Source organism: Cyprinus carpio, chromosome A16 (genome assembly GCF_018340385.1).
Source record: "Cyprinus carpio isolate SPL01 chromosome A16, ASM1834038v1, whole genome shotgun sequence".
In the NCBI taxonomy this organism is placed as follows: Eukaryota; Metazoa; Chordata; class Actinopteri; order Cypriniformes; family Cyprinidae; genus Cyprinus; species Cyprinus carpio.
In genome coordinates, this window is record NC_056587.1 from 13,388,463 (window position 1) to 13,409,590 (window position 21,128).

General features: G+C 36.7%; 2 protein-coding genes across 2 annotated transcripts in view; one reads left to right on the top strand and one right to left on the bottom strand.

The window, feature by feature from the left end:
* The window catches only part of LOC109106114 (ubiquitin carboxyl-terminal hydrolase 45-like), a 31,101-nt gene extending 13,168 nt beyond the window's left edge, over nucleotides 1-17,933 (bottom strand). Inside the window, exons 1-7 of the mRNA XM_042771912.1 lie at nucleotides 17,630-17,933; nucleotides 16,744-16,843; nucleotides 16,361-16,530; nucleotides 15,265-15,365; nucleotides 14,435-14,535; nucleotides 3,485-3,684; nucleotides 3,287-3,306 (exon numbers count right to left, since the gene is read on the bottom strand). Of these exons, the coding sequence (XP_042627846.1) occupies nucleotides 3,287-3,306; nucleotides 3,485-3,684; nucleotides 14,435-14,535; nucleotides 15,265-15,365; nucleotides 16,361-16,530; nucleotides 16,744-16,837 (686 nt within the window). The 5' untranslated portion in view covers nucleotides 16,838-16,843; nucleotides 17,630-17,933. The remainder of the gene's footprint in view (nucleotides 1-3,286; nucleotides 3,307-3,484; nucleotides 3,685-14,434; nucleotides 14,536-15,264; nucleotides 15,366-16,360; nucleotides 16,531-16,743; nucleotides 16,844-17,629) is intronic.
* Nucleotides 17,934-18,609: 676 nt separating this feature from the next.
* On the top strand, nucleotides 18,610-20,671 carry tstd3 (thiosulfate sulfurtransferase like domain containing 3). Its single transcript, XM_019119437.2, has 4 exons — nucleotides 18,610-18,903; nucleotides 19,225-19,413; nucleotides 19,502-19,661; nucleotides 20,162-20,671. The coding sequence occupies exons 1-4, from the start codon at nucleotides 18,777-18,779 to the stop codon at nucleotides 20,226-20,228; spliced, it is 543 nt and encodes a 180-aa protein (XP_018974982.1). The 5' UTR covers nucleotides 18,610-18,776; the 3' UTR covers nucleotides 20,229-20,671.
* Nucleotides 20,672-21,128: the final 457 nt, after the last annotated feature.

Consider the following 21,128-nt stretch of genomic DNA (forward strand, 5'->3'; position numbering starts at 1 on the left):
ATAATATAAAGTCTACATGGTTACTTTCACTATATTTGTTTTCACTGCCTTAAATGTAAACATTGAATTGGACAACACTGAGCAGGATCTAAAAAAAAAAAAAAAAAAAGTGTGTATGTATGTATGTATATATATATATATATATATATATATATATATATATACACACACACACACACACACAGTTAATTATAATACAGTAGGCGGATCAGGCTGGTACAAGCATAATATGAGCTGCAGAAAGGCAGGAACGGAGTGAATGTATTCTGGAGGGAAGCTGACGGGTGAGATGTGCTCCAGTGGGAGAGAGACCGAGAATGTTCTGGAAGCTCATTCCACTGGAAGAGAAGGCTGAAGGAGCCTGTAGCAGTGCAGCTAATATGGCCCTGCCACAGACGGACAGCTGTAACCACTAACACAATTAACAGCGGATGAGTTAGTACCAGACGCCAGACAGCGCCAGCACAATGCTGCAATGCACACAGGCACACACAAGACAAATATCAAACACTGCTATACACGCATCTTCTGCTGAGCATAAAACATACAAACAGTTCTATGAGACACCCACATACATCTCATAGCTGAGCACAGATTTGGGCAACTAAGCAATTCATTTATCACCTGAAATATCAGCAGAATTACCCCAAAAAACTAATAGGCTATTTTTGACTTCAAAGTCCCAAACTGTCCACAAAAAATTTTGAACGTTTCTTCACATAGGCTGCTGTAATGACTGCTGTTTTTTTTTTCAGAATTACAGAATTTTTAAGAGCTGAATGTTCTTCAAGGGGCCCACTATTTTTAACCAAAATGACCTCTCCAGATGTTTGTAAGGGGAAAAATTTTATTTTTACTTACATTTTCTACATAATAAAATGGCATAAATAGAAAAATGTATATTCTGTATAAAATGTGTATGCTGAATATGTCATAACAATTATTATTTTACATTACATTTAGAAATCACACTTCATACAGTATTTCAAGGTTTTCCAAGACCGTGGGAGCCTTGGTTATTCAAAGAAAAGAAAAAAAATTGTTGATGGTGTGGTTTAAAAATTGTAGTTGTTTATGCTAATTTTAATGCTTGTTTTTTTATTATTGTTTTTATAATTTTTAAGTCATCTTGAAGCCCCCTTTAAAGTTTGCCTGCCTGCTGGTTGAATTATTCAGTTTGCAGCCAATAATCTGGTCACTAATCACTTTCAGATTACCATCTTTACATCGGCCATCAACCTGTCAGCTAGGGTTTATTTTGTAATAAAAACGGTCTAACTGTACATTATTCTTCCCATATAGACACAAGAACTAAATGCAAAGAGCAAGAACTCTGTTGCAGAAGATCTAGAAACCTAACAAAAAAGAGCATAGCTAAAACTAAACCGGTCAAGTATTTTTAAATCCAAAAAGAAGCAACCTCCAGAGAAAGCATAATAGTTTTGAACCCCATAAAATTATTAGTAACGAGGGAGAAAATGTATGAGATATGAGAACCAAAATAGCAGCCAGTGTAACTAAAGCCTATTATTTCACACTGCCAAACAGAACATCCTTGAAAGTGCTATAATTCAAACTGGTGCATTCAAACTGGTGTTCCATTCCATCTCAATGTGAAATATGCATAAAGGTTTGAGACATAATTAAATAGAGTACAAATCAAATGTAGTTAAAGAAAGTGGAAGATACAGACATCTGGGCTCAGGGTCAGTGTGCGTGTTTACAAGCTGGGACTCTCACTCACACCAGGAGCAGTGTGTGGTGAGCAGGGAATGTTGCTGACTGCTCTTTGGACCACTGCTGGCGCTGGTGCTGCTCAGATCTGTCCAGCTGGCAGCGTGACCTGGCCCTCAATCAACCATGCCAATAGCACTCAGCTGTGTAACACACAAACACGCACACAGGCTACTTGTTCTTCACCCATTTTATGGTTGGTGTTCATCCCACCTTCAAAAACACCGTCCTTTAAAACATGATGTCTCAAAAGATGCCATTCTGCCACATTGTCCAACATCGCAAATGTACAAGATGGTGTTCAAGATGGCGCAGTAGTTCAAGTACCCCATTAGACCAACAGCTGTGGCCTGTAGTTTGCCAGTCAACAAACGCATTAAACAAACAGGATCTTTCCTGTCTAAGGCCATGCTGGATTGCACAAGCACACAGATATAAACCGTGCAGCGCAGAAGGCCTTTACTTGACCCTAGAGAGGAAATTACGTTAAAGGTTCATGTGAGACAGAGAGATTCAGTGTGTTTTAATTAGAGGTCGACCGATGTATCGGTTTTGCTAAATTAATCGGCACCGATAGTGGACTCCTGGCAAAAATCCATGCTGATAGTTCATGAGGGTTACGTCTGTTGCTGGACCAGCTGAGAAGATCCGCAGTCATTATACAGTAATGTAACCTCTAAAGGTGGAAATCACGTGACACTGCATGCTGCACAGATTGGGACACTTCAGATGGGGATTTAAAACATTGACAACTAAACGGTGTGTGCACATTAAACTGCAGTGCATGTTTTCATATCATTACTAAGTAATTAATTTGTTGACTAGATGCTGCAATAGTAGAGAAAGGACAGCAGAAAGGACACATTAATGCATTTGTTAGCCAGCGAAGTTGCAGATTTAAAGCTGTGACATGAGAACGCAAACTTATATGTTGATTCAACCGACAGAAATCCTGCCATGCTGCAGAGTGCCATTCACGCAGTTTTAATTTAAAATACATTACATTTGTCCCAAAATGGGGGTTAATGTACATAATGATTTCACCCTAGACTGTAAAATTGTGTATTGTGCATTTTTCAGTGAAACATTTGTCTTTCTGTCGTTTTGTATTTAGCATAGTATATGTTTTATGCATTCATAATGGCTGATGCGTTTGTGCGTGTGTATATGCTAAAATGAATTGCCAGGTGAGCAGAACGCACATGTACACGCATGCAAACCCACGGGTCTGATAAAGGCACAGTACCTGAGTTAATATCACAGAAGCACCAGAGAGACACCCAACTGCCTGGCAGGCTCCTGTCTGAGCCACCCAACCATTCAGCACATTCAAACAACATTTACACAACAGCCAGTGAACCGTTCAGTCTATACACGGCATAAAAATCAACCCCCAAGAGCAGGGATCTAACCAGCCATTTGGGTTTAAAATAGGCTTGAAACCGCTTGGTGTACACTGACGAACAATTAGACATGTTTATATTTGCTGACCCACAGAGTTTGTAGAGACTTTCACAGTGTATATTTACAAATGGCGGCAGTGTAGACATACTTCTGACGGGGAGACAGGCCCTTTCCCAGTTGCATAAGACATTTCTTTAAAAAAATAAAAATAAATACACACACACACACATATATATATATATTTATATATATATATATATATATATATAGTGTGTGTGTGTGTATAGTTAGATTTAATTTAATTTAATGAACCTGAGATAACATGAAATAACTTCCACCAAAACACACGAAACTGACATAAACCAAATTTCAGGTGAGTGATGTGAGCTCTTGGATATGACTTTACCTGCATCACAGCATTGAAGAAGCAGGTGTTACCCAGGTTGTTAATGCCCTTGACTGGGATAAGTGTGCTATTCACTGGACTTTTCCCTCTCTGAGTGTCCACAGGTTCCTCTCTGAGACTGATAATTTTTGAAGTTGTACCTAAAAGACAGAACAGAATGTAAGTTAATAAATTTTTGTAAAGCAGGTTATCTACATTCAAAAACGTTTCAGCGCAATAACAAAAAGCAGAAAGGTTGACTTAAACTTTCATTTTAGAGAAATGAAAACAGATCTGGACTGGGCCTGGTCCCAGAGTGTGCCTGATTTTCTGTAGCAGAAATGGGTTAACATGCTGGGTAGCAGCTGGGAGAGGCTGCAGATGACAGCTGGATAAAACTACACTGGTTAGGGAGCAGGGAACAAGCCCAGCTGCTCCCCGCTACTGCCATGACTCTACGGGAGATTCTTGGCCCAGGCGGCTAAACACAAGGCCCGCTGAGAGAGAAAGAGAGAGTTTTTCTGTGCAAAAAAGCAAAACTCCAGAGAAATGACGGGTGCACTGCCTTAAACACTCAGGAGACATGAAAGCAACCTGCATGATAATTCAGAGTGAGCAGTCGGTCCCGTAAATAGCTCTCAGCCCCTCAGAAGTGAGGCTGATTGCCCATATCTCTTAAAAAAATATATACAAAAAAACGATATATATTAAAAAAAATATCTAAAACAGACAACACCTCTTTACAAAAACACACAAAAATCTAAAAAACATTAAAAATATAAAAAAAAAAAAAAAAAAAAACTTAAGTGACACTGTCTATTATATACATACTTTAATGAAGGTCGCGAATTGTATTTAAATTCACTGAACATCAACTTCAATATTAATTCAATCTTTTTATGTTCTGTACTAGGTACTGTCTTTCATCCTCCAATAAATACATATTTTGTATTGTATAATGTTATTTAAATTCTAAATAAACATAATATGATAATCAGATGATGGTCATTCAAAATAAGCCCCAAGTTTGTTATGCAAATCTGACAGAAAATGGTGCTTAAAGAGTGGATATCCTGTACACAATGACATACAGAATAAATGGTCAAAAAAAGCCATAAAACAATGAACTTTCAGAATATAATCGCATTTATTTGAAAATGCGACAACTATGTCCCATTTATTTTTTTATTTTTTTTATTTGCTGGCTTAAAGAGAGTAAAGACACCATTGCCAAGGCCAGAAATCTCCAAATGAATGGACCTGGGTGAAATAGGGTGGACGAATATTTTACTCTCAGTTTTTATTCACAAATATTATCAAGTTCAGCCCTTAACTTAGCCTTCATGAGACAATATCTTTTATATGCATAAACAAACAATCTGCATGTTCCACTGGAGGAAGAAATAAAAACATCTGCAACTCAATGAATACTGTAGACTACATACATACAACAGAAATGTACTGGCATTTTTTGTAGATGAGATTTTATTTTTTTCATTTATTTATTTATTAAGTTTTAATTGGTGTACCAGTTGTCAAACTGGGTGGTGGACCTTTGCAACAAGGCACTGGACAAGCCTTAAAAACACTGAATCCATGAATGGTTCTGGACCATTCTTTTTATTTTTATCGTCACTGGCACCATTTGTGAAGGAGAGCACAAGTGTTCTGTCAAATGAAGCATTAATTAACAACTACAAGCACCCAAGGCACTGAGAATGAGAAAGAAAGTCAGCATGGTGCTGCTTGCCCCTACTAAATATTGCTATTAACACTCTTCAGCAGTACTATTTATGCATAAGTAAGAGCAAAAAAACAAATGCAACTTGAGTATTAAGTAAATAAGCAGCCCTATGTTTCCATTAGTATCAAAATTAATTATAAATTTATCAAATAAAAAAAACATGCACTGATAAACAAAATGCCAAAATTGGTATTAGCATTGCAAGTAACAGGATTGAAAATTTAGACAAAAGTACACTGCCAATCAGCAAGTTGCAGTTTTGTAATTATTTATAAAATTGCCTTTGCCATATTGATTTTCTTTCTTTATTCCTCCAATGCTTTAAAAAATGTAACGTGACACTAGTGTACTGTATTCATGTAATGTGCCCTAAACAGCTTCAAAATGACCTGAAGTAATTCATATCATATAGATGACTGCAGGTTTTGTATGTATCTACAGCTTGTTCTGCCCTCAAGTGGAATATGCCTTATTCTTATGTCCCAATTGGTTTATTCATGCATGAATGATTTCTGTTTAGAAAAGTGGATAAAATTAGTTACAAGTTCCAACCTCCTGTTGGAAAGATCCACAAAGACGACAACATACATTGACGAGCTGTGAACAACATGGAATATGACACATTGGAGGTCATCTTTTATTTAGACAAATTACACAAAACCAAAGCACTTATATGACTGTCCCTTCACATTCTTGTATACTCAAGAGAATCAAAACCATTACGATAAAAAGACACTTTAAAGGGATAGTTCACCTTCAGACATGTTAGACTGCTGAATGACTGTGCAGATGGGGGATATTTCTCCATGTTAGCCTTTGACGAATCTCTGCTGGACAATACCAGTGGTCTACATAAACACATAAGCTGACACATAGATTCTCTTCAAACACCATGGCTGCAATATAATCTCTTAAATTCAAGCAATTAAGACAAAGGCATATGGTGGGGTGGAAAAAGTAATATCTTTAATCAGGAAAGCAACTAAGATGTTTTGGGTTATCTTTCAGGTTTAACTGACATTGCCGCCACAGGATCGCCTTGTTTAGCCCCGCTTCCGAATCCATATGGTCACACTGCCACATCTGAGGGAAAGCCCAAGGTCAATCAGTGTTCTCCAATTCAGGAAGTAAATTGGTTTTCGTTTGTGCAATAATGCTCTCCGGAGATGCCCTGAATGTTATGCAGATCCAAACAAACTTATTATACAAACTGGCCCAGAATTAAGCCTTGTTCAGGAAAAAAATCCATTACAATCTGAAGTGGGCAGCTTCTGTGCCCTTATGATTTTCACAAAAGGTGGTTAATCAGGCATCAAAACAATAGACTGGAGAGCTGCTATTCCTAAGTGGGGCAAAAAGCATCTGGAGCACTACGTGGAAACATCTGGAAGTTTGTCTGTGTCCATACAGCCATTCGAGAGGGAGCCCATATGTCCAGGAACATTGTGGTGCAAACAAGTGTGGACAATGGGGACACTCAGCTAATACAATGAACAAATAGGAGAATGAGTGAGGGTGATGGCAAAAAAGGTACTTTTTGCATTATGTCGGCCCCATTTTTTGAATGGACCAGGAGAATAAACATGCAATGTGGGAATGCCTATGGAGTTACATCGCATCTGGGCTCACTGATCAAGGTAAACAATGTTCAGAGAGCCATCTGCCAGCGTGGTAGTGAAGGAGATACATAGAGGGGACTGGGGGGAGGACAGTGCCCTGAACAAACATATGGAAAAACAGATTTTTCCTCTCCCTGCAGCAGTTAGCAAAGGCAAATGTCAGCATGCACCACGGCCACGCTTGACTGTCCTGCACTCGGCACCACCACCTGGCTCTCCTTGCTCAGCCACCGAATATGGGCAGGAATGACACTGTAGAGCATGTCCCCGGGGCAGCCTAAACGATCAGCGATCTACTCTTCCCCACCCAGCTCTATACAAAACGAACAAGTGCCAAAGTGAATGGGATGTGGTCTCTTGTTAACGGTATTAAAAGGAAGATCTTCCATAAGCCCTTGTGTTGTTCTAAACAAGCAAGAATTTATTGTGTGAAATATACACAAAAAAAGATATTTAGCAGAATGTCTAAGCTGCTCTTTTCTATACAATAAAAGCAAACAGTGACCACAGTTGGGCCAGACCACCATTCACGTTTATTGTATACAATTAATGTGAACATTCATTGAACATTTTGGCAGTATTATTCATATACTATTAAAGTATTTATTAGTGTTTCAAATTAGGTTTTATTTTTATTATTCCGGTTGTCATTTTAATTTTAGTTTAAGGTTTATTAATTTAGTAATAAATTGAACTTAAACTAATTTTATTTAAACATTATATCAGTTTTAGTTTTATTCATGTTAGTACTTAAATGTAAATAGGGCAATATTTCTATTGTTTGTTTACCTTGTAGAAAGCAGCTCTGTTCACAGCGAGCCCCAAAAAATAAATGAATAAAAAATGAAATTTCATCCAATGTCCACTTTAACAATAACAACACTGCATTTTGGCCTAACTTGTATTCTGTACTATTCTGTCTTAATAAATGGAAAAATAAAAGGCTAAAACTAAACTCAATCCTTGCTAAATGCTACAAAGGAATTTGCTTAAGACTATATTAAATATTATAAATGTTTTAAAGAATAACTTTATTTTAGTGTTAGATGACAGAAAAAGGTCATCTCAATGTAAAAATTAAAGGAAATAAACATGACTGTGCAGGTTTCTCTTTGTGAGGTTTGGTTAGCAGTGACTGAAACACAGCTTTACACACAACTGTCAGTCTGCATGGATAGGATCTTGAGACTCCAGTAGCTTCAAACACCTGTCTCCTGCACACCACTCACACATAAAAAGCACACACTACAAAAAAAATAAATTTTTTGACAGAAACTTTCCTTAATAAATCATTATCTGACCAAGATCTTCTGTGCTCTAAGTCACTCACAAATCTTTTGACAGTTCAATAATTTCTATTTGCTTTTTGCAAAATGTTGTTTTGATGCCTTTTGCAATACATTGCATTGTTTCATACCTTTCATCTTCAGAAAGATCTTTCTTCCTCACCATATTTCATGAAGAACTATGACTTGCTTAATAATGTGGAACAACCTCTTTAAGTAGGGTTTTCCATTTATCTAAGAAGACCTGGCAAACTATTGAACAAACCTGTCTGAGATTTATACCAGTTATCTAAAAAGATGTGAAAACAACACAAACAAAAATCTGACTCCTTATTGTACCAAAATCCTATTGATATGTCACTTGCATAATAATTTGGAATGCAGTGTAACTCTCTGACAGCAGGTGGCGCTTATGGAACAGCAGCGATGCATCGTTTCCTTGGTTAATTACGGCTGTAAATGCAGCAGCTCTGCTCTTATAAACACTACTTTAATATACAGAGACAAGATAAAAAGAAAATACCATCTTAACATTTTCTAAAGATAGTTTCCCCCCAGAAACACATACACAAATATCATCTTGATCTGCCTATTTTCTCCTCTTTGCATTCATCTTCAGCGTCGCTGGCCTCTGTTAACGCCACTTTAAAAACTAAATAAAACGTAGTATTTCCACACAAATGACGTTTTGGAAAATGACTGCAGTGCAGTTTGTGTGCAAGCACGGAACAGAGATAGTCCGAAATAAAACTAAAAAAAATTGTCTGGTTGACCATTGCATCTGTACTCCACTGCAGGGGCGGCGTTTCCGTGTGGCAGAGTAGGGCAGTTGCCATACCCTAGCCCAGTCAGGTGTGCCATGAAAAATTTTCCAAACTTAATGTCTCTATATTTTGTTATTATTATTTTAAATCAGAGTGTTTTTACAAATATTTAAACAATAATAAAACTTCGTAATGCCATTGTATCCTCAAACTGTCAGCGAAACCTCGTAACTTCACACTGCCTCCATTCAGATTGACACGCTGCGTACAGCCTGGAGACAGATCTCCGCTATTTGCAATGCAAGGGTAAATAAATAACTGACGTTTGAATAGTTCAGTGTTTTCTTTACTCAAACACTATATCTTTTAAGGCTACTGTTTTTGTGTGTTTGAAGAGTGGAGAAGAAGTAGGCTATTTGCCATCTAGTTGTAGCCAATACTTTTTGTATGTTTTAAACATCATGTGCATATCGCGCTTCATCATTTATATCATGAGATTTTGGCCAATATTAAACAAGAAGGAAAACTAAGCACCCATATAGCTACAATAAACGTTATGTAAACACAGAAACATAGATCTCCATCATTCGCTTGCCAAAATCCATGTTAACTGCATTTGAGCTTGATTTTCATAAACGTTAATTGCAAATGTCTGATACAATACCAACACTGACAACGCAGTGTTTAATTATTGATCTTTCCCCCTTTCTATCTTTTTTTCCCCTGCAGGCTATTTCAGTGATTCGGTGTGCCATGGGATTGCTTTATTTATCTACCCCCCACCCCCAACCCCCAATGCCCAACTCCACACCATACCCTTTGGTTTTGTAAAATGCCGCCACTGCTCCACTGCAGAAATTAAATATAGATTATTCATTGTTAAAGAAAGTTACTCACAAAGATGGGTATTTTGACATACTTTAGTATGTATTTGTCCATTCAAGCACAAGAAAGACGCAAAAGAAACTCAACTCGGGGCTTGAGAGTCAGAGAGGCAGCTGTCTGTGTGCAAGTAGCTGAATGTAGTTGTCTTTCGGGGCTTGCTTGAATGCTTTCAAATCGTTTGAATTTTTAAATTAGCAAGGCTTAAAAACATGTGCATATGATACACTTCCCTGACTTCCTGAGCGTCTTTTAAGCATCTTTCATTGGACAGTCCTTATTTTTGAGCCCTGAAGTGTCACAAAATTAATAAGCGTTTTTAGCGTTGCAGTGGACAACTTTCTGAGAAAAGTCAAGCACAGACTTACAGAAGTGAATGCACTAAACATGTACACTATTCAAAATCTTCCCTTTTTTCTCATAAAGTGAAGGACAGCTCTCCTCAGGCTGAAGACAGCAAGCAGTCATGAGGAAGGCCAAGCAACACAAAATGTCTTATTAATTTGTTAATTTGTTGTAACCATGGGGCATGAAAACCTTGCTTCATTACCATTTGAGGCCAAGGGTATCCAACCTTTCATGCATACACACACATACAGATAAATGTGCTGTTCACATAGGCCCTAGATTGACTTAAATAGAAGAGCATTCTTCCACCCGAGGCTAACCATCCTTAGTAATTAACAAGACTTCACTGTAAAACCCTCAACATCGAATTCAGTAAGTTACTTTACAAAAGCATTAAACCACTGAAAAAGTAATCTGTATGTAAAAATACGGAAAACAAACATGCACAATTACAAATGACACATATGATACATTTAAAAAAAAAATTATAGGTCATTTTACTTTCCAAGTGCTGAGCTGTTTTAGACTGGTTTACCAACAGATACACTCAGCAACCATAATAGATTACAAAAGAGACCTTGAGTACAAGGTACAATTCTATGCTTATTTTAATATTATTCACTTACTCAGGATTATCATGGAAATTGCTTACAACTGTGTTTAGAAAAAGACTAAATGGATAAAAACAAGCAATGTAAAACAAAATAAGTTTGAACCTCATGAAATATGAAATGAGACTGAAAATCAATATGAGAAAATGAAGATTCAACTGCTGCATGTGCCAGCCTCTGATACCTATTGAAGCAAAAACATTTTAATTTGCTCAAACAAAGCCTTCCCAGCTGTGTTTCAAGGGCAAGCCTGGCTCTCTGAGGTCAAGTCTCTTTCTACCAAGACTCTGGCACTTGAGCTGAAGGCCTTTTTGGTGAGAGAGCGCAGTTAATAGATTTTCTTTCTTCTCCCTGCTGTTGTTGTGGAAAATTATTATGGATTCTGGAAAATTCTTGCTGGGGCTCTTTTGTTGCATGGGTCTATGAGAAAAAGCGAACACAACAACAGGTTCTGTCTAAAGAAGGAAAAAAAAACCCTGGCCTTCAAATATTGCAGAAATGCAATTTCACCAGCTCCTCTGTGCCAGCGGCAGTCCATTTCACAGCCACAATGGTCGCCCGTTTCTCCCTTATTTAGTCAGCAAGCCAGGAACAATGAGCATGGAAGAATAGCAACAGGTAATTTAAAGAGCTGGGTAAGAAGGATGTGTGCAGGAGGTGGCCCAACTCTGGCCAAAGACCACAGACCACCACCAGCTACCTTCTGGTCCAGAAGAAAAATTACAGAGTAGGTAGCGGTTTTTCCCTTTTCTGTCTTCGAGTTTATTGGTTCGGAGGGTCTATCAGGCTTGATCGGACAGAGACTATATACAATCATCATCTGGCAAACACCAAAATGTTTGATTATGCTCAAGTCCATTCTGCAAAGATTATTGAGTCTGACTTTGTCTGGATTGGACTGGTTTTCCACAACAAGAAAGAATAAAACTTTGTTCCCAAGCATAGTTGCGAAGTAATCATATGTTTGGGGTAAATGTGACAACACAGCTATTTCATAATCAAAAACTCCACCTCACAACATCCACTGCCTTTCTACAGTTGAGGATGCTTTAAATCCGAAAAAAGCTTCCATCCTGAAGAAAATGAGACCTCTCCCTGAAGCTCGGAGTGAGAGAAAAGGAATCATGGGCGATGTGGCAGATCCGAGGGAGGAGCAGAGCTCAGGATCCGCCACACAGCTGCAGCCATTCTTTGGGGAATCCGATCGGGGAGCACCACTCAAGCGCCTAATGCCATTAATGAGCGTAGCCATGCGGCAGTAACGGAATTGGAGCGCAGCTTCTCCAGCAAGAGCCTGGCTGCCCGTGGAGTGGCAGTCGACCAGTTAGGCTGGGCTTAACTGAGCTAAACTTTGCTACACTAGAGCATCAGGGCATGGACAGGGACGGAAACTGATTCAATGACTGTTAAACATCAGGCAAGGACAAGGTGGTAGCATATTTCATGGCTATGTGAAATTTCATACACTAGCTTTTGCTGATCATTGAAAAGGGACCATTTTAACAGACACTGTGCTTCAGCATTTACCGTCAAAGTCAAATGGAGAAGGTATTTAAGCTAGCATACCAGAGAATCCAAGCTGTCATTTATGGCATGTAGTTCAAACTCAAATAAAACAACATCAGACAGCCGTGACTGAAAGTACTTAAGATGGTTTCTTCACAATAATCCCTTCACAACTAGATGATCATACTCCATTATGTTGGTCCTCATAATTTCAAATAGTCTTTACCAGATGAATGACTTATATGACTGAACATCTTAAAACTGGAAAGAACATGCCACGGTCATAATTCACTCCAATTCACAAAACAAAATGAAAAATATAACAACAACAGGACAAAAAAAGTCTTAACTGTTCAAAAGTTTGGAATCTATAAGATTTTTTTTAAATGATTTTAAAAGAAGTATCCTTGTATTTATTTGATTAAAAATACAGTAAAACAATAATATTGTGGAATATTATTACAAACAGACTTTTTTCTATTTCAATATATTTTAAAGTGGAATTTATTTCTGTGAAGGCAAATCTGAATTTTCAGCAGCTGCTACCCCAGTCTTCAGGGTCACATGATTCTTCAAAACTCATTCTAAAATGCTATTTCGGTGTTCAAGAAACAATTATTATTATTAATGTTGAAAACAGTTGTGGCTGCTTAATATTTTTGTGGAAACCAAGATACATTTTTGTCAGGATTCTCTGATGAACAGAGAGTTCAAAAGAACAGCATTTATTTGAAACAGAAATCTTCTGTAACATTATGAATGTCTTTACGGTCCATTTTGATCAATTTAATGCATCCTTGCTAATCAAAAGTATTAATTTCCTTCAAAAAAAATCTTCCTGAGCCCAGTACTGTACATTGTGCCATTAGTTTTATGATAATAAAGCGCATTGTCATCAGAACAAAAATGTTTCATTTTATTCCATAAGAATTTATTTTTTTCTTCTCATTTTGGAGCGAAAATGACCCACAAAACAGATTCATCAAAAAAATAAAATAAATAATAATAAAAAAGACCACTTGATCATGGACCTGATGATTATGGAAACAACTTTTCCAACAAGTGTCAAGACTAGCAGGTGGAGAACTAACTGAAATGGCTTCACATCCTAAAAGTGTAGCAGAGTAACTTTGTCATGCACCCAAGGCAGCATTACTGCTGGAGTTCTAAGTGGAGCCAGGGAGCTGCTGTATGGCAGAAAGCAGTCAGCCAATTACACCTGGGTAACACACCGAGCAGGAGCTAAAGACTGAGTCAACAGTTCATGATTCCAGAATCACAAAATTTCATACAGCACTTATTATACACCAGTCAATGCTAAAATGAGGGTGTCATTTTACTGTCTTTCTTGAGCAGTTTTACATCTTTCCTGCAATAATTATCAATAAATTTACGAGGTTCAAACAGTAACTGAAATGGAGCATGTTGTAAACAATCAACATTGATAGTTTCCCTCCTCCAAGATTATTTTTCTCACTAATATGAAAGCACAAAAAGACAAGATGTTATTTGAACCGGTTACACGCTGAACAGATTCAATCATGGTCACTGGCACTGTTTAGGAATGCTCTGTGTGAAATGTCAGATTATAAATAAAGTAAGAGCAGTATGAAAAGTGAGACAAAACAACTCAGGATTCCATTTACCTAGGGTTTAGAATCACCCAAGGTAAAACACTCATATATTGTATATATGAGTGTTATATACACACAAAACTGATACAGGAATACAGTGAATACAGGAGGACTATTTTTGTCTATGAAGTATCACAGTGCTTTGCCTAAAGACTGTGTAATGAAACGTATGTCCCCTCATTGTATCTGGAAAACTAAAGACCAGTGATCCCAGAACAAAGGTCAGTGATCGACAAATGAGCAAACATGGCATTGCTGTGTACAGAGAAACAATAAGGAGCTTCTAAAAGAGCCATATAAGAAATCAGCTCTTATTTGAGCTCCCTACAGCACTGTAAAACAAGGAAATTTTGTAGTTTAATCTTTAAAGAAGAGACAGGCTCTATCAATGACGAATCTCCACAACAGCATATAGGACTGCCACTACTATTAGCAGATTAAAAAAAACAAGGTGTTTCCCTATAATTAAAGATAAAGTCACACTTCTGCTTGTTTTCCTGGGGAATAAATACAGTACCTGAGGTTGCCTTTGCCGAGTACTTCTGCAGGAAGTCCAGTGTCTGAGCCAGAGCTTTCTTATTGCAGTAAGTGGAGAGCTCTTCCTTACATTCAAAGCACCTATTAAAGAAGAGAAAAACAATCATCAAAATACTATCTATTATGCCCTTTATGTACCCTTTCAGACACTTATGCTCACTAAGGCATTTATTAACATCAAAAATACAATAAAATCTTAACGTTGAGATATTTTAAATAAACTGATAAAATCTGAAATAACTGTTTTCTATTTAAACAGATTTTAAAATGCAGTTTATTTCTGTGATGGCAAAGCAGAATTTTCAGGAGCCATTTTTCTAGTCTTCAAAAAGAATTTTAATATGCTGACTTGGTGCTCAAGAAACATTATTTTTATTATCATTATCAGTGTTGAAAATGTTGTGCTGCTTAATTAAACAAAAATTGTTGTACTCATGTAAATGTCTTTACTGTCACTTTTTATCAACTTGACAAAATTTGTTTTTTTTTTTTTTTTTTTTTTTATTTTTTTTTTTTTTTTTTGTTTTTTTTCTTTGTATGTTTTTTTTTTTTTTTTTTTTTTTTTTTTTGTTTTCTGTCACTTTTTATCAACTTGAAGCAAACTTGCTAAATAAAAGTACTGATTTCAAATAAATAAACAAAAATTGTTGTACTCATGTAAATGTCTTTACTGTCACTTTTTATCAACTTGAAGCAAACTTGCTAAAAAAAAGTAATGATTTCTTTTTAAAAAAGGATCTCAGACTCCAAACCTTTAAGGATAAGGATATATAATCGTAAAGTACAGCATCATCAGTTGATGTTTCCTACCATGCCTTCCATGTGCTGAGGCTGATGGTGATACAGTGAGAATCAGAGAGATGAGCTTGCTGGTGTTTGTTGGAATGCTGAGTTTTCGCCTGGTTACAACCCTGAAATAGAGAGACACAATATCAAGCCTTAAATATATTATTTCCTGTGGGGGGGGGGGCAGTTTTGGAAAAGTTTTTTGTATAATTCTTCGAAAAACATTTTTTTTCCAGTTCTGCAGTCAGTCAAAATCAAAATTTTTTTTCCACTGTCAATGCAAGGCCAAACAAACCTCTGCCATACTCATAAATGTGCTGTCATGGCTTAAAAGACCCATACAAAAACTGTGGGTAAAAGGCAAAGGAAACAGTAGGGACACTCAAATTGCTTTTAGAAAATGCTGCATGACCAGGGGCCAGTGAATAATATGACCTTTTAAACATACCCAGCCTAACATTTTTAACGTCTCTTTTTTAAAACAAAGTTCAAAAGTTTAGGGTTTTTTTTTTTTGTTTGTTATTGTTGTTTTAAATAAATTGCCACTTTTATTCAACCAGGATATATTTTAAATAAATGCTGTTATTTTGAACTTCCCATTCATCATAGAATCCTGCTTTGGATAGCAGTTTCTACAAAACAATAAAACTCTTTTCATCACTGATAATAGTAAGAAATGTTTCTTGAGCACCAAATCAGCATATTAGAATGATTTTTGAAGGATGTTATTTAGATATAGGCCTATGTTATCTCATATATTAAAATAGAAAACAGTTATTTTGAATTGTAATAATATTTTACAATTTTAATGTTTTACTATTTTTTATCTAATGAACTCAGGTTTGATGAGCAGAAGAGATATCTTTCAAAAACATATTTTTTTTACTTTTACATATTTGACATCAGTGTGAATTAAAGCATAGAAAAATGCCTTAAATGTGTTTTAAATAACTTGTCAGCTATTCTTGCTTTGTGTGCAAATATCTTAGAATAAACTGTCTCTTACGGAAGTCAAGTTTCAAACGTTTGTGAAATGTGAATATGCCGCAAACAACCTGTCACTGCACAATGACAAAACTGTAACACAATATATTAGTGCTGCAGGGTGAGAAGATCTCACCTGGAACCCACACTTGAGGCACACGAGAATGTCATGTGCTCCTGCTGTTTCTCCCTCAAGCATGTTCCTCTCTTTAAGGCAATCGGAGCACACCGACCACAGGTTGCCTGTCACTGCCTTCTTCACTGAGCTAAGGTCCACTGCTCTACTCACATGCTGGCACGTCAATCCTAGATGACACCAAAATATACATCTTTACTGTAGAGTTTACAATTCTATGCAAGCATTGGTAAATCCACAATCTGAATCGGAAAAACTACATGCACGATAAATCCTTAATGCCTGATAAATGCTTTGGATGCTTCTCTGTGATTTTTCAATGAGTACCAAGCAGCCCGTGAATAATGTACTTGCATGAGAAAAAACACTGAAACCTTTCTTACCGCCAACCTCGTCAGACGAGTCCTCATCGCGAGGCTTCTTAGACCGCTTGGTCATGTCTGTGGTTTTTAAAGAGAAGGGGTCTTTCAGCCGCATTTGTATCTAGGAAAAAAGTCACTCACTAAGTATGAGAGCCCACAGCACAGTTAAAATGGTCTTTTTAAAGCCTAAAACTCTATTATCAAACAACACATAGGCCAGGGCTCACTAGAAGGTCTCAGCAAACTTCCAAGGTGGGTGCAAAATGACTTTCAATTTAAAAGAATTATATTAAAACAATCCATTGTTTACCCAAAAGGCTAAAAACTGCTTAAAAATGTAAATAAAAAGCTAAAAACTATGCCTAAAATAATTATTTTAAAACAATCCAATCTAACTAAAAGTCTACAACCTGCTAAAATCAGGACACACAACATGTAAACTGACAAACAAATTTTTATTTAAGCTTTAAACTGTAGAACATACAGTTTAAAACTATGGAATTAATATAATCTATTTACACTCCTAAGTATTTTTCCATCTCAGTTATCTCAGTGGGTAGACATTACAGTCAGTAGCAGTCCTAGGCTATATGAACTACATGTACACTGTACCAAAGAGGACAGCATCTGAATACAGTTTAAACAGGAGGACAGTCCCCTGTCTACGGCATAACCATAACTGACGAATCAGTAAGTGAGGGTAATAAATAAAGGCATACAAGAGAATTACGACACCTGAGACTTGCCCAGGTAACTGATACAAGTACTGAGAGCAAATACCGGCTGGTTAAAGGCCCTTGCTTTCCTGGTAGCAAGTCAGATCTGTTTATACAACACAAGGTTGTTTTAAAAACAGTTGCTATAAACGTCTACAGATCTTTGGCTTATAGTAATAAATCCAACTCACCCTGTTTATGGTCCCCTCCTCTCCAGGCTCACTACCAAGTAAATGTCAGTTGTCAAGTGGCCAGGTGGAAGAGCGAAGCTGATAACTTACATATGCTTCCAAGATTATAAATACGAAAGAATAAATTAATTTGGTGTTCGGATCTAACATTCGACCATCCGGAATCGCGTAATCCCGAGACACAGTTTATATTTTAATTAACAGAGTTTGTCAGCGGCATTTGGTGGCATTTAGAGAAGAACGGAAAGCACAAGTATCACATGTGTCACGTGGTCGTATCCTCAACGACGCACTACGGAACCTTGCATGGCCAAACTCGTTTGCATATCTACTGTAGTTACAAAAGAGCTGTTCTATTCGTCCCGAAACATTTCAGTTATTTTTGTCTAAATGTTAACACAAAAGGGATATTTTGAGCATGCAATATAATTGTTAAATATAATATATGAAACGTAGCATTTTCCTATTGTTTGTTTTATTATACTCTACAGTTATACTTTGCTAAATATTTATTATGCATTATATATTATATTGTAAATGCATATTCCACTTATATTAACAGGCATATTTGCGATCTGCATAATGACTTGCATTTTTAATAAGTGTAATATTATAGATTGTATTATTCATATAAAAATTTAAATAAAACTACACTTTTTACACATTTTCTGTAAAAGCTTTCCTTAGCAAGTACCTATAGCAAGTGCTATATTAGTTGGAACCACACAGCACGTGTGGGTTTACATTGTTATTGCCAGTTAAATTATAATTTATAAACGTTACAATAATATATCAAAATACATTATAATACTTTTTTGTTTGTTTGTTTGTTTTTGGTTTTTTCCTCCCTCTCCCTCTCTCTCTCTCTCTCTCTCTCTCTCTCCATATATGCTGAACATTCATACCATAAAAACCCATATTATGAGGGAAAGGTTTTGCATGTGAGTTTGGGGCTTAAAAGAAGAGTAGCCTACGTCACTGCTAATACGTAGTTGCAGTTGTGCGCATGCGTGCAAGAGTAGTGAGTAGCCGCAATCCAGCTACGTAACATACAATCAGTCCCACCGTGTTTTCGTCAATATTTAAATACAATACAAGAAATAGGGAGTATCGTCAGCGTGCAGCTTTCATTGCCATAAGACCTAGCATGGCGTTAAATGTCTCTTCACGGCTGACGAGGAGTATTGTACGCGTTTTAGCGAGCAGAAGTGTCATTCCTGCTACAAGACGACTGGCAACCACTTCATGCGGGACACATCTGCGTTGCCTGCAGCGTGAGTGTTGAAATATTGCATTGCAAGGCCTATTTAATAACAGTTAAATGTAATATACCGTGTTTAACATCGATAGATAGTGAAAAATCACGGTGAATCTTCCATTTATCTTTACCGATTTGACATATGTGATTTCTGTCTCTACGTAATTGGAAAAGTTTGGACTGTAATAAGTACTTTAAAAAAAAACTGAGCATGTACAAATTGTTCTAAAGGTGACACTTTCCGTTTTAATGGTAAAATATCACATGACAACCAACGTTACGTGTAGCAGAAGCACGGCCTCTGTTGGTCAAATGTGTCTTATCTGTCTTTTTTTAGACATCCGTGTCATTCGTTATGATGGTACTTCATTGCGAAGTTTCAGCTCTTCAAGTCAGGCTTCAATAGATGTGTCCTACGAGCAGCTGAAGAAACTGCTGCTGTCCGAATCCAGTGTGGTTATAGACGTCCGTGAGCCCTGGGAACTCAGGGAATACGGGAACATACCGGGGTCAATTAACGTGCCATGTAAGTCAATGCACGGCCTAATCCGTATACTGTTTATTTAAAGGCACATTATATAAATTATAATACTGTACCATCCTCTCTTCTGCAGTGGGTCAGGTGAACACAGCTCTCCAGCTCAAGCCTGATGAATTCAAGGAGAAATACGGAGGAGACATGCCATCACAATCTCAAAATATAGTGTTCACCTGCCTAGCAGGTGTAAGAAGCAAAACAGCCCTGGAAACTGCAGCGTCTTTAGGATACACCAAGTGAGCAGTTATGCTTATTACACAACAAGTGATTGTTTCTTTGCCTCTTTACACAAAGTTTCATTCTAGAACAGGACGACTTTTCTCATACATTAAAATGTATTAAGTACATTAAATTATAAGATACAAGCAGGTTATATGAATACAATGATATTTTAATGCAGGACTGCCCAGACTTTTTACTATGATGAGCCAAAATCAAACCTGATTGAGGGACATAGGCCAAAAGAAAATGCTGCAATTATGAAAATATTAATTTTTGAAATGCAATTCACTTATATTTCGATTAAAAAATGGCAGAACAAAAACAATAAACACATTCTTCATTGGCATGCATATGATAAATGCTTTTATGAAATGCATAACAGAAAATGTTTTTTTTTCTGAAGAAGAAATAAAAGAAATTGCACATTTAAACCAGTTAAAGATCAATAGTCTATAACACTGTATATTGATGTTCTGTTTGCTTTAGTTGTCTAATTTACTCTCTGCTCTTTTAGGGTTCAGCATTATCCAGGCGGATGGCAAGAATGGGCAGAACGTCAATTAATAAAAACCAAACAGTGATTGTCACGCTGTAGTTATGTTAACACTGTGATAGAAGTTTGAATGACTTGTACTGCAGTCTGAATTATACCATTGACACTGAGTCAAAGTGTGCCACTAAGACTGAATCATTTAACGGTATTGACTGGTGTGATTATATTTTAAGCCTGAAAAAATTGCACTGTTACATGTGAGCAGTGCACATTCTATGCTGATATTTTATTTGATGTAGTCAGTTTGAATGGGAAGTGTAGTGGCCTACAGTGTGTATGTTACAACTTCTGTTCAAAGGGCTCTTGGCTATTTGCCTAGTTAAACCTAAATATTTTGAGCAGGCAATCCAAATATCAGAGAAAAAAAAATTATACATTTTATCCAGTGATTTATGAAGTCAACATAGCACTGTATAAAATTAACTGGAGAGTTATGTTTTTGTATTCTTGAAAATAAAACTTGATGCTACATTGTGTGTTTTGTGCTTTAAAAAAAAAAATAGCTGTCCTATTATCTCATTTGTCGTTGTCGATTAAAAACAACTGCTAATTTTTTTAATTTGAACTTAATATTAAAATTCAGGACATGACTCATTCCTTGCTTTTTTTGCTATAGATATGAATATCAATGTTAAATGGTTTGCCTTGAGTTTTGCACTGGCAAGAATTACTCAGGTTTTCTTTACTAAATATAAAAATCTGATGTACATATCTTTGTTATTTAGTGAGATAAAACTAAAAAAATTATGTACACGTGTATATATATAAAACAGAATCACTGAGTTGTAAAAAGGATCACCCCCCGGCACACAAAGCCATTTGACTTTCAACTGTGATCAGCTGTGGTCATTTTGAATAGCTCAGCATGAAAAGAGCTTTCCTGAAGCATTTCAGTCCTTGGTAGTACAACTGCAGCAAACAATCAACT